This window comes from Aulonocara sp. 'chitande type north' Nkhata Bay, linkage group LG22 (genome assembly GCF_057382095.1).
Source record: "Aulonocara sp. 'chitande type north' Nkhata Bay isolate Kocher_YH1m ecotype deep benthic linkage group LG22, A_spYH_male_GT1.1, whole genome shotgun sequence".
NCBI classification, from domain to species: domain Eukaryota; kingdom Metazoa; phylum Chordata; class Actinopteri; order Cichliformes; family Cichlidae; genus Aulonocara; species Aulonocara sp. 'chitande type north' Nkhata Bay.
In genome coordinates, this window is record NC_141364.1 from 9,844,471 (window position 1) to 9,858,545 (window position 14,075).

The 14,075-nt window shown below is 38.5% G+C and overlaps 1 protein-coding gene across 6 annotated transcripts in view; it reads right to left on the reverse strand.

The window, feature by feature from the left end:
* Positions 1–14,075, reverse strand: part of atp9b (ATPase phospholipid transporting 9B) — a 44,542-nt gene that overhangs the window by 19,400 nt on the left and 11,067 nt on the right. For all 6 annotated transcript variants that reach the window (XM_086279746.1, XM_086279747.1, XM_086279748.1 and 3 more), the window contains 10 exons: positions 12,903–13,053; positions 11,659–11,772; positions 11,292–11,400; positions 10,644–10,702; positions 9,676–9,727; positions 8,385–8,479; positions 6,686–6,766; positions 4,846–4,921; positions 3,447–3,523; positions 468–628 (listed from right to left, as the gene is read on the reverse strand). In XM_086279746.1, coding sequence (XP_086135872.1) covers positions 468–628; positions 3,447–3,523; positions 4,846–4,921; positions 6,686–6,766; positions 8,385–8,479; positions 9,676–9,727; positions 10,644–10,702; positions 11,292–11,400; positions 11,659–11,772; positions 12,903–13,053 — 975 coding nt within the window. The remainder of the gene's footprint in view (positions 1–467; positions 629–3,446; positions 3,524–4,845; positions 4,922–6,685; positions 6,767–8,384; positions 8,480–9,675; positions 9,728–10,643; positions 10,703–11,291; positions 11,401–11,658; positions 11,773–12,902; positions 13,054–14,075) is intronic.

The following is a 14,075-nucleotide window of genomic DNA, read 5'->3' on the forward strand; positions in this document are numbered from 1 at the left end:
CAAAAAAAAAAAAAAAAAAAAAAAAAAAAAGAGAAAGAAAAAGAAAAAGAAAAAGAAAAAAGGGGGAAAACAGATTAAGAGTATCTTTGTCTCACCAGTCACAGTAAGGCTACATAAACTAAGAAATAAGAAAACACTGGCTAATTCTTTTTTCTTCTTAAATAACTTGTCCTTTTGTCCACTGTTCACTGGTTTTAGTAAACCTTAACTGAAATAAAAAGAGAATACTTTGAATTCAACAACTGAAGCAAAATAAATTCAACATAAAAAAAATCTATTTAACGTTGAACACAAAGATTTGATAGGAAATCTGTTTTGAATGTACTGTAAGATCAAGCTTCAAAATATTATTTTTTCTAAAATAATATTATTAAAAATAATATCATCATTATATCTATTTTGGTAAGAACATTTACACCTGCCAGTGTGGGAGGATCGACTTCTGAGGTTTGTATTTGAGACTGTACCTGATGGGGATGATGTAGGAGAAAAGCACAACAAATCGGAAGAGATTGCGGAACCAAGGACCCACAAACCCTTGCAGTGCAACCATCACCACAGAGAGAACCACCTGGGCCAGGAACAGGGCTTTGGTGAGACGGTTCAGCTCCAGGTCCAGCAGGCCAACCTTTGGGGAAAAGATAGACGTCAAAATGGGCCGATTACAACATAGCTGTCATGCTTCATCGATTAGAGAGTAATTTCTGTAAAATCTGATTAAGTGTGGCATTTGTTTTTAACAATTTTTCTCTAATGTAGGACACTTTTTCAATTAACTTGAAATACAAAGCCAGATAAAACATCTTATTCCTTTTCTGGCAACTTAAAAAGAAAAGAAAAGGGTCTTTGCTACTTTCCCATCTGCTACCAAAACCTTACAATATGCGACACATGGGCAAAAACAAAGCCAATCAAACTCTCAGCTGCAGGATTTTAACATGCAAACTGTGTATACAGCATAAGTAAGTTTATTGGTGCTGCCACTTTGTGCTAAACTTCAAATTGCATTATTGTCATGCTGAAGTATTGTCTTTCAGTGCAACAAATAGAAGGTCAAAAGGCCTCAAAAACAGAGAAAGTTCCCATATTGAGATGGCTCTCAAGAAAAACAGACAAAAAAGGGGGTCAGAATTGTCTTTTATTTTTCGAGTGTATCTCCCAGCCAATGAAGCATGTGGGAAAAAGATGTCAAATAAAGAAGCGCCCTTCCCCTTTCTGGCAGTGCTCGCAGCAAAGCCCTGTACACAGAGGGCTTTCATCTGACGCACCACGCTTACAAAAACAGCAGAACATAACATCTCTCCTCTCTCAAATAAAGGAACTGCTCTGAAAAGGAGGGGAGGGGGCAGGCATATATAAAAAGCAGCAAAATTCCTCCACTGCCTAAACCCCCACCAAAACCATTCCCCTGAGGACTGGGAGAGCTGGGAGACCAGTGTGACTGATTTATCAGTTGGTGTTAAACTCCCAGTAGCAGAGTGGGGAAAGGGGAAGGGGTCCGAGTGAGCGGGTGGGCATCTCCCCACCCCAGTGCCTCACTACATGGTTCATGGTTGAGCTATTGAGAAAAATAGCGGGTTTGGGTGGATTAAAATGAAGAAAAATTAAGACAGAGAGAACAGTGCACGCCTGAAAAGCAAAGGATCGCCTTCTGCTTGAACAATGGCTAGTCTAAATTTTCCAAGCCTTGCCGGGGATCAGATGAAGTCATTATTCATTCAGTCAAGGGGGGAAAAAGGACTCAATTACCTCAACCTAAAGATGCTATCAATGAATAAAAGTGCATATTTTACTCCATTCATCTCCAAGCCATTAAAACTGAAAGGAATGATTCGATCTGCCTGTGTGGCTTGTATTTTAGCATGTGTGTGAAATCTGATGACGGACTGCAGACGTGGGACATGAATATTCATGAAATTAAACCCAAAGAATATCAGAGCTTCAGTCTTAGTGAACGGTTAAAGCTTAGAAATCTGGCCAAGAAGAAAGTCAAGAAAAATAAAATTGATCTTTGAGAAATTAGTAAACAAGTTTAGGTTTCTATTTTTCCAGAGCAACTCGCCCTGAGAAACACACGAGGAGAGCTGAGTATTGGAACTTGGATATAAACTTCAAAGAATCCTTATTGAGAAGTGGCCTCTTGTCAAATGACAATGTTCTCCCTCTTTACTCAGACAGGAGTTTGTAACTATACTGCAACAAAGGGTGAATCTACGCCTGACGTCCTGTCAGATTGATCAAGCGCGGGCATCGTCCTGGTCGGTGTCACAACAGATTATATGAGACCAAAACGTTCTTGTGACTTTAGCCGCACTGTATCGACTTTCTCCCCCAATCTCCAGTCTCCATATTGGCACTTCTGACATCATCTCCTTGAAATATTGAATTCCTCTCAGCTGTCAGGCTTACACAAAACACTGGCCGACTGTTCGACCGGCCACATCAGCGTTCTAAATAAAAGACACTGGTGTCAAAATGGTGCTGCAGCAGGACGGGGTTATGTTATGCCACGGAGAGCTTTAGTAGGTGACAGCTGGAAGTGACAACTTTGTGTGTTAAAGTCACTGCATGGTAGATTCAGTTTAGCTAGAAAAGGAAAAAAAAAAACAAAAACCTCTGAGATCTTGTTTATTGCTGCCTCTATCAGATGACCTCTGTCTATCTAGCCAAAACATCTTCCAGGTAAAATCGTATATTTAGCATAAAATTATTCACTTCAATCCGGAGACAAAACGCTCAATGGGGATTCTATGAGATTAACTTGGTGTTGAAAATGTCATTTAAATCCTCAGTTAGTTAATTTCCCTTTTGGTTAATTAGCAAATGGTACTGACCTTTCGCGCTGACAGGCCCAACTTTATCTAGAAAGTCAAGGTTAAAAAACCACCTTGTCGTAGTGATTGATTAGTGATCAGAGGTGAGAGGGAACGAGATGGCATGAGGAAAATTTGGGATAGAAGATACTTTGTTTGAGGTGATTTATCCACTAGAGCTTTTAAACGTTTATGATGGAAACACCACAAGGGGACTCCATGTTTCTGAGTTATACCTTGCAAGCTGGTTTAAAACCTATAGAGGATATGCTTACAAGAACATTTTATTTTGTCCAAAATTCTGCTGACATCAGCAATGTGACTTTAAAAACAGCCAAAATAAATCATTATTTGATACAATACAGAAGCACTTAAAACAAAACTAGATCCAGTGTAAAAAATTATGATTGTTTCTTCTGCCGTTTGTCTTAATTTTAGTGAGGTAACTAAATCAAATGGGGGAAACAGGAGGATCTTAAGCAAATTTCAGACATTTTTAACAATTAAGCGTTAATTGTAACAGTTTAAATATTTATAATTATATTTCTAGTATACCACTTGACATTATTTGTATAGGAAACTAGAAAAAAAACCTTAGATTCAAAGCTACAAAAAACAAAAAAAAGCATTCACCTTGTTCTTGGCATAGGACGTGTTCAGTACGCTTCTGGTCTCTTTGCCTGTGTAGATCACCACCCCTATCACCGTGCCTGCCAAAGATAGAGACAAGGAAAGTAATGCTGCTCATTAACTGAACCTCACCCCCACCATCTCACACGCACACGGACACACAAACACGCACACAACACACACAAATATGCATGCACACACTCATCTTGGTCAAGTAAGACGAACTGCATGAGAGGAAACACAATAAGGCTGAGCTGAGGCAGTTTTGTCTCATTGCCACTCAAGCCAACAGACAGGAGTTTAATACGCTTAGACACTCGGGGCCTTCAGCCACCCTATGGAAGCTCATAAAAGCTGATCAATACGCTGCCATCTTTATTTGCCAATTCATTACAGTGGCCTTATTAAAAAGGATTAATGAGTCATTAATATTAAATGAGCCTAATGGCAGAGCAAAGACACTAATAAACCTAAATACAGGCTCTGAAATCCCCAAACTATAAAAAAATGGCAAGAAAGTTACAAATGGATAAAAAAAACAAAACAAGGAAAGTAAAGTGCAGGCACAACAGAGACCAGCAGCCACAGGATCAGAGGAGAAAGGTGATGAATTGCTCCTGTTGACTTCTAACTCCAGAAATATTGAGCGGTGTGACAAATGGTCTGTGTGGCTCAGCATGCAGAGGGGCTTCAATCTGAATATGCGAGCAACTAATTCTCCTGTCACAGCTGGACTGAGGCCCGTAACCGTGTGAATACACAGTGATCTGGGCCAGATCAAACGCCCTGAACGCTACTGTAGAGGAGAGAGGTGTCTGTCAGGAAGAGTCTTGTGAGGGACAATGACATTTCTAAGCAGAGATGATGTAACGAGTCTAAGTCAGGCTTTCTGTGCCACTGTGTGTGTTTGCTCTTCTGGTCAAGGTCAGGCCAGAGGGGAGAGCAACACCACAGATCAATGCTGTGGCCATCACTGGGAGCGTCACAAACACTCTCAACTGACACAACCATTTCTGCCAGAATGGCTTGGCTGAACTGAAGGAGGACCACCTCCATCGTGGGTTTTATTAAGCAAATATCTATTAAATCAAACCGATTGCTCAAGGTTTAAACCCATGAATTCTCTTTGCAAAACTTGAGCACTGCACTCAGGAAGTGTGAGCAACAAATTTAGAAAATGCATAAAATAAGAAAAATGAAATATGAGTCAGTGCATGTTTCTGAAAACATTTACACAGACATGCATTCACATCTTTAGGTTGATGTTTAGCAATAATAAAAAGTGTCAGAAGGTGAAATTAAACTGGAGGTTTTTAAAAAAAAACATCCAGACAAGCAATATATTTGTGATTCACTTCAATTTTAAAAAATGAAAAGGCTACAATAGCTTTCATTTACTTACCAGATGCAACTACGGTGCTGGCCCAAAGAGTGTTTTCAATGCTGAGACTCTCATGGATCTGTGGGTCCGTGTCTTCCTGCAAATAAACAAATTGGCATAATTAGGACTTTAAATAACTTAACTGGTGGTTTGAAATGAAATTATATTTAGATACAAATTAAATTCTACATATTACTAGTACAAACTTAATATGTTTTTTGTTTCTTCCTTTTTGTGACACTTTGTTGTGTGTGAGAAAAAACAAAGCAAACAAGAATCCTAAGACATGGAAAACTTCAACCAAAGAAGCTTCGAGCTTCAAAGAAATACCTCGACGCAGTGAATTTATTTCTGCAATTAGCCACCTTCTAATTAGTATTTCTCAGTGTGGCCCTCAGGCAAACAAACACAAAAGTAGCACCACAGATGAATTTCACTCCAGTGACTTTAATAGTAAAAGACAATTTACTGCAGTTAAACATTTTATTCTCACCAAAAATAAAATAATGAAGACAAATTTTATTTCAACTTTTACAAACTGTAAAAAACATTAATCTGATTTCTAATAATTGAAATCTTTATTTTGTTTTGTGCAAGAGGCTCTAAGATCACCACTTTATTTTTTAATAACAATAATGATCTTAGCTTTATTACATAAAAGTGTGTACTATCTGATAACCATTATTTAATAAAATTGCAATGAAAAAACTACATTTCCCAATTGATTGATAGATTTTTTGACAATAATTAAAAGGAAAAAGCTGAAAAGTTTGTTTGGACAGAACAGAAATGGTTAAGAGACCCCAGCTCAGACGGTGCATAGCTTGACCAGGATGGCTGAGCTCTGCTGTGCCATTAATTTTCTCAAGCACCCTGCACAGTTGTGCCGACTATAGCAATACAGTAGTCCTCTTACCTATACTTTCACTAGATTTGGCATGGCGATAGAGGCTCCTTTTAAAAAAAACAGTATAGAGTGTTCAAGTAGATGAGATTTTAGTGATAAATAAGCCCCTTGAGAGCCTCTTGTTTCACCCTCCCCGTTTCACCCTTCTCTCTTAAATAAAGACAAATGCTGAAAATGGCTTGAGTCAGGAGTGCAGAGTCAAGGCTCCAGTTTCGGCTCAAATTGCCTGCCCGATATGATAATTATGATACCTAAGCACCCACATCCTGTCAATCCACTCAAACATGGGAAGAGGTGCATGAAAAATAAATGGCAGTTTGCAGAATGCTTGACCGCTCTGACATTGGCATCACAGTACGGTGTTCATAACTGCAGAGGGTCTCAATGAAGACCACAGAAACAAAGCCACTATATCCGTCTCAGGAAAAAAAAAGAAAAAAGAAAGAAACTCTCATAAATAGGTAAGTTCATTTGCTGCGGATCTGTGGGAACCCATTTTTTTCCCATCCTGCTCAGACTAAAAGCACACGCTATGCAAAGGAAGGCCGTGGAGGATGAATGAGCGCAGGAAGTGCTCGCTCACTAAGCCTGGTGTGTGGCCAAGAGTGAAGACGGACCACAAAGCCCCCCTTTGTACTGGAGCTCTCCTCTCTGTGGGGGCTGCGCTAATCTGCTATTAATAAAAAAAAAAAAAAAAGGAAAAAAAAAAATCACTGAGCAACAAGCAAGACAGGATGGATAGAGCTGGAGCTGCAAGAACCTGCCTGTGATGTAAGAGGCATGCCTGCTGGAGATAACAACAGGCCCAGATGGACACACAAGCCCCTATTGTTGTCACTTGTCAACACATTGCGGTGATACACATCTTCTATGTCAATCCACGTTCTATAGAAAAATCTGCATTTCTTTGAGATTTGTTTTACAGGTTATAAATATGTCAACGAGCTACTGTACCCTTGTGAAATTCCCCTCGAAACTGTGGATGTCCAGCTGAGGCTTCTGGGCGTAGACGTAGGCGCTGATAGAGAAGAGATCCTGAGACAAGAAGACACGACAGAGGTGCCATTTAATTAGTTTGAAAATGAGACACAGCCTCATTTAACTAGGTTATATGAGTGAGCAATTCTTCTGAAAACTACAAATGGAAAAGAGACCAGCTGTTTTCAAGGGAGAGTAAAAACTGTGTTAGCATTTCAGTATTTTACAGTCTGTTGCACTCAAACTAAACACCTTATTTGGAAGTGAAAATATGTTAGAAAAATATACTTTAAATTTGAAAATAAAAGCCTCACTAATTCCTATTAGAGCAGAATAATTGGATATTGCAGCAAATATTGTTTAAAATAACATATTGCTGGAACTTAAGTCTTAGTTAATATATATGTGATGTACTATAAAGCGTGTTGTGTAATAATAACTTTAGCACAGTTGCTCAAATAAATAAGACCGATCTTGCTACACGAGCAAAACCTTTAGTATGATCTTTTGTTTCTTTGGCAAGATTTAGTAAAACAAACAGAGAATCAACAGAGTCAATGAAGGGAGTACTAAGATAACAGCACTTCCATAAATGTAGGATCTGACTTCTTAACAAAAGAAGGAAACAACCTCAGGAAGTCACAACAATCACCACTGAATCACGACCATTCAATCATCTGTTCTCTCAGTCACCCTGACAAATAAGACTGCAGCCTAAGGCCTGTCAAGCACCCAATAGCAGCCTTCCCCCCTCTTAGTGGAACAAAAATTGATTGTAAATATTAAATTATTCAGGCAGGAATGCAGCGCGTGGAGCCTCGGCAGCAGTTAGGCAGGCCTCAGCTGTGCTCAGATAGTGTTCTCCTATCGAGAACATGGGCAGAGCGGTTAAAGAGGAGCAGGGAAGATTATTTTACTGAACCCCCAATGGAGAGTTATGTTGCTCCAGCATTTTAGAGACAAAAGCACAGAGTTGGTGCAGCGATGATTTAGAGACAGCAAGTGTGGATGGTGATGGAGGAACAATACATGACCCTGATGAAAGTCATTAGTTTAAATATAGAAACAACAGCATAATTAGCAGATGTTTTACTGGAGTTGTGAACATATAAACTATTATACCTTCTCAGTGGGTGTAGACATGATGATAATTTAGTGCTTATATTATAAAAGTTTCTACGTAAGATGGGGGGACATACTTGATTAGTTAGGACCTCAACTATTCAGTCAGCAACCCTTCTTGTTGTGAAAGCGCATCAAACCAATTTACTTTAGCTCCTAATATTCTCTGGCAAATGAACAATCTTTTAATGAAGTATAAAAGCGAGGCGTGTTAACAACGCGAAAACTGGCTCAACTAAAGACAGCTTGTGCCATCTTCGGGTGCCTTGAAACCCAATACAGAAGCCGTGGCTCAATCATCAAATGACTTGCTGAAACTTTAATTATCTGATTGCATTAAGTGGCAACAAAAAAACAAAAACTCAAATCTGAAGTGTTGGGTATCATCTCCAGTTAAAGGAAGCTGCTGTCAGGTTCAGACTGTTCCTGCCGTCTGTCATCAGTGATTAGGTTTCCATCACAGCACAGACATTCGATGAGCAGCGCTGTTAGTGATAACTCAACACTCATTCACAGACAGTTTGTTACCAGAGATTCACTAACGTATCCATACCCCTACTGCTGGCAGTCGTTGTGTGCAGCCAACAGCAACTTTCAGTTTCCAGTCTGTTTCTCCATCCAGCTGATCTGTTCTGATAAAACACGAACCTGGAAAAACACAAAAGCTCTCAAAGACTGCACAGTTGTTGTGATTGCATACTTTGCATTGCTCTTTCCCATATAAGACAAATAGATTATAACTCACGTTTAATCCAAAAAGCTTTTCTTCTGAAAATGACAATTTTTCTGTGGCATTTTGCATGTTTTAACACACATTATAATGTTATTACTTATTAGCAATAGACTTTTTTAACATTTGCATTTTTAGAAACCTGACAGTGACCAAAGTTTAAAAAGTATATCCTGTGGATTAAACAATTAAAGGCCAAAACCATGAGACTGCTTTGTTGAACCAAAAAACATGCTTGAAAAGCATGCTTCCACATTACCATGTGCTAAAGAACGTAAACATATTCGCAGCACATAGAAATTGTCTTAATCTAATAACTTGAGCATTAATACAGAACCTGTAGCACAACAGAAAGCCTCTGTGGTTGCTGTGAACACCGCAAAGCCTGATAAAAATTGAGCAGTGGTGACCTGTATTGATCTGAGGCAATATTACATATGAAACTGATGGATGAGAGCAACTATCTGACAGAGAGGGTAAAAGGGCAACTATAAACCATCCCTGGAGGGTTAAGTATCATGGAAAACATTAACACAAGTGGGATGATTCATGCTTTCCCTCTGCAGTAATGGCAGGTCAGCTTCTCACGTGACACCACTGGGATGTGAGGGTGTATATGAGTATGTGAAAGACAAAATATACGAGCCTGTGTGCGAAAGAGAAATATGTTATTTTATGTGGATGTGTGTGGGCGTGTGAGTTAGAGACAAAGACATCAACAACTTCCTGCCAAGCTTATTGACATATCAAAGATTGATGGAAATGATGCCACTCAGAAAAGAGCCAGGATCTGATGCAGTTCATTGATTAATTAGAATTTGCATCGTCAGTCACCCGAACAAATCATATGAATCACAGGGTGACTTGTCAAAGGACTAGAAGTGTAGGGAAAAGTCACATTTCTCACCTAAATACACTTGACTCAGCTGGCTGAACTGCCACAGAGAACACAAAAGTTCAACTGTAAGCATTCTTTGTGTTATTTTTTTGGAAAACATACCGTTACAGGTGTGTACAGGTAATGCTGATCTACTTGCGTCTCCAGCATATTTTGTCCTGCTTTACAATGGCTGATTAAAAAAATAAAAATAAAAAAATAAAACAGACTGCTCACCAGTTTTTTCAGATGTCCTCAGGAAAATCATATCTGCAGGAATCCTTTGGTTCTAGGAAAAGAAGAAGAAGAAAGGAGGAAAATGTTAAAGGTGGTGTGTCATTGAGCACTATCCCCTCCAAATCGTCCTGAATAATTAAATATGGTCAATACCCTGACGTGAACTTCACTTTACGTGAATCTAATGCACAGCAATGAAAATTTTAAAATGGACTTAGTGTGCTTTTCACCATTTTACTTCACATATATCACTGTAACAGTGGTGTATAGGAAAGGACCCAAAAGCACAAGTTTCACCCTAAACACTCTGTTTTAGACAGTTTTTTTTATACTCTTGGCTGTGTTTGATGTCAGTGAGAGAGGATTTCCCTCAGACAGTTATTTCAGGTGCACAGCTCTGGGGTTTTGAGCACAGAAACCAACTCCTAGTAAACAAACCAATTTGTTTGGGAATAGCAGCCAATCAGATGAAAGTGGTCTAGAAAGACAGGGTGGCATTAAAGGAAGAGAAGGAAAAAAAATATTAAGAGTCCAAGAATAAAAATTTGGAGCTGGAATTGACCTAGAACCAAACATCACAAATTGATCATTTTTAATTAAATTTTTAGAATTGAGAATGTATCTTAAGTTTCAAAAAAATAAAACACATTTCCCACCGTACTGTTTAAATCAAATCCATTAATCTGTTTTATAATATCTGCCTGTTAGCAAAGATGCAAATGCTTATAAAATAAGCTCAAGCTAATGTTTTGAAGGATTTAGAACCTTTTTTGTGGTTGCTTTTACTTTTAAACAAACATCTTTTCATCGTATATGAAAATAAATTCCAAAAATGTCGGCTAAACTATCAAATTCCTATTTTATATATTTTAAATAGCTTAAAAAAATGAGTCAAATCAGCACCTATCAAGCAAATACACCTAACTGAATCCTTCCGGCATCTAGAGGTAAAGACAGGAGAGATTTACCTTCTCCACGATGATCAGGTCTCCAACTTGTATGTCTGAACTTTTCACTTGAATTTTACCTAAGGAAAAGCACAGAAATTGTGAAAGACTCTAGACTTGTATTCTGAAATACCTTCAAACTAAATTATGTCATGAAATAAAATGCAGATATTGATTTTTGGCCCATGGAAATGATGCCGACTCTTAAAACCACAGCCCACTTTTTGCTATTGCACTTTTTTCCCCCCTTCTCACCTTCTAATTGATTATCTCCAGCTTGATAACGTAATACCCTTTTGTTTTCATCTCTGGTCAGAGTCAGACAAAAACAATGACATAGAAGGTCACTCTCAATTAAACCACCCCAATATCCGCTGAGAACCTTCCTCTTTCACTGTGATTACATGCAAACATGTACATATGTACACGGTGGCTGTGAAGTGCTACAATCAACACAAGGCACAGATCTTAGGTGTTTATAAATTTGAAGGAAAAAAAAAAAAAAAGACTCAATGCAATTACAGTGAGAAGAATGACTTCTGTTGCAAGTGTAAAGCCATCTTTTAATTGCATGGAGCCTCAATCATTGGAATAAGAGTCTTCATAATGTCAGCAAACAGCTAGACGAATAAGGTGGAAGGTGAATAGGTCTCTAGTTGTCTCACTAACCTCTCACTGTCAGTTTGCTGTAGAGTTGAGAGTTCATCTCTTTGTCTCGCTGATAACGTCTCACTTCGTCCACAGCCTCCCGCACCATTGTGACAGCTAGCACAAAACCCTGATCGACAAAGGAGTGCTTTAAAAACTGAGTTTTATCAATAATAAAATCCATTCATTTAAACTACACTGGCATTTGCTTAACATTAACAAATTGGAGCAGGTTCTCACTTAAAACTGTTGCAATAGTAAAAAGTGGAAAAATATGGGTTTATTCTCTTGCTGAATTCCAATAGTACGACTAATTTGGCTTCACTGTACATTTAATTTAGTTGCAAACAACTTGATAGATCAAAAATAAATACATAAAAACATTTACCAGAGGTGCCCAATATGTGTACAAGTATCCGATTTTCAGTGATGGCACAAACTGCGAGCAGGCCACCACTAGAAAATAAAGATTGAGGAAGAACTTGAACTGCTGGTAGAGAACCTGAGAGGGGACAGAAGACAAAGATTCAGCGAGGTGAGTGAACATGTCAGCAAGGTGAGTCAAAGATGACGACAGCTGCAGACAAGATAAAAGAGGATGCAGCAGCAGAAACAAACCAGACGGGATGGGTTACTGTACACGTTCCAAGAGGGAACAAGATACATGTTAATGCTGTTAACTTTACATTAACCTAATGGAAACTCTGACACTTTGAGAACGTCTGTTTCAAATGGCACGCAGGGTGCAGATTTCAAATGTAAGGGCAACTAGGTACGATGTCAGTGCCTAAAACTTTCAAGAATAATCCTGCACTGCGTGACCAAAGCTTCAAATGAAGGAGGAAAACAGGCGCATTGTGTTGATAAATCAACATGAGGTTGACTCAATCAGATACCATTTCAGGTGGAAATCACCAGAGACGCTCTTATATTACACATACCAAAGTAGCTCTTGTGAGCGGCTCAAGCTTCTTTGCTAATGTGCCATCTATCACCAGGGAGATCGCAGTATTCTAGTCATCTAAGGTCAAATTTTGAATAATGTTTGCAATAATGAGAGTCCAGTGTCTAGTCACAGATTATCAGAGACAATGGGATCAATGCACGACGCTCTACAGTTAATGAACCTCCTGACCTTTAGGGGAAAATGCATACTGCTAACTCAATTCGTGTGTATTTAATAATTCAAAGTGGAGGGAGAAAAACAGCCGTTTTGTTCACCGTCGACGAGAATATCTACGTCTCTAATAGACAGTTGACATTTAATGGCCTGGGCTGAAGGCAGCCCTCTTAATCAAGGAACCATTTGCTTTTTAATAAGTTACTCTGATGGATCTCTATTGTTCCCTACAGAGTAAACCCTTAACTTAATGACAGAATAGTTAACAATGAGATCCAGTGAAAGCTCCTGTGCATTACAGTCTGTTAATCAGTGAAAATAAATGACTGATTTCAACTGAAAGGATGAATTTGTACTGTAGACACTATAAAGACTGGGAGCATGGACTCGATAAAAGGAAAAACTGCTGCGTTAAGAGCAAAGATCAGGGCACGAAATGCGAATTCAGTTACCAAAGCAAGACAGTTCATTTGAAGCAGGCTACAGGTTGTGTGGGAGCTACTGCCACTCACCCCAGGCACAAAGGTGATGATGTTGTATTTCTGGTTTTTGATGGCATTTTTGGGGTACTTCTCTTCACACTTCTCAGGGCAGCCGAGCCAAACTGTCCTTGCCTTCAGCTCCTTCTTCCTCCGACATATATGAGCCAGACAGTCACAGCAGCTTACAAAAGAAGATGTCAATATGATTAAAAACAGACCAAAAAAAAAAAAAAAAAGCAAAAATTACAACAACAAGACAGAACTGCCTTTATGGCTTTTTGGGGATATTTTTTTGTACCAGGGGAGTCAGAAAGTTCCACACTAGGTCACAAAATAAATTTAACAGATGATTAAAAGGAAACATCTTACATATATAAAACAGTTTATTTTTTCAGGTTTTTTCAAAATAAGAAAAAACATTTTTGAAAACCTAAAATTCAACTTAATATTTGTCACAGCAACCAGAGTCTAAAACGTATTTTCAGCCTTCTTACATTTCAGTAATCACTCTGTAACTGCGCGAGTTTGTTTTTAAATCATTATTGATGTCACAAATTCTCAAAATTTTCTCCGGACACATAGAGCTTAAAATAATAAAGATAAAAATATAACCAATAAACAGAAAATAAACTCTGTGGTAATACACGACTTTGAGGATCTCTGTCGAGTTTGCACAACACAGGATACAAATTTAAGCAATACATAGAAAAAGCGATTAAAGCAAATCTGTGATTTTGCCCTTCCTTGCTTACAATGCTTAAACAGTGCCAGCTCTAGCACTGTGCAGTAACGCCACTAATAGCTCCCTACTAATTATATCAGTACATGTGGTAATCCATTGGGCTTTTGTAACTGGAGGTGGGGGTTTCCAAAGTAAAGCCAGCTTCTTTGTGGCAACAGTGGTGCACACTGAGTGAATATGTCTATTCAAACATGTTCATTTAAATGAGGGGGTTGTGCAATGGGAGAGGATGGTATGGCTGCTGCTGATACATTGAGACAACACAACTGTCTTCCCTTAAAAATGAAACAAAAATTTACATTAGTAATACAAATGTGAGCGATAGAGAGACTCAACTAGCTCTATAAATATCAATAACTCACAATTCAACAGCAACTGTGTGTGTAAACACATATAAAAAAAAAAAATACTATATATAAAAGAAAAACAATTCTTATCCAAACTGCAAACACGAACCAAAC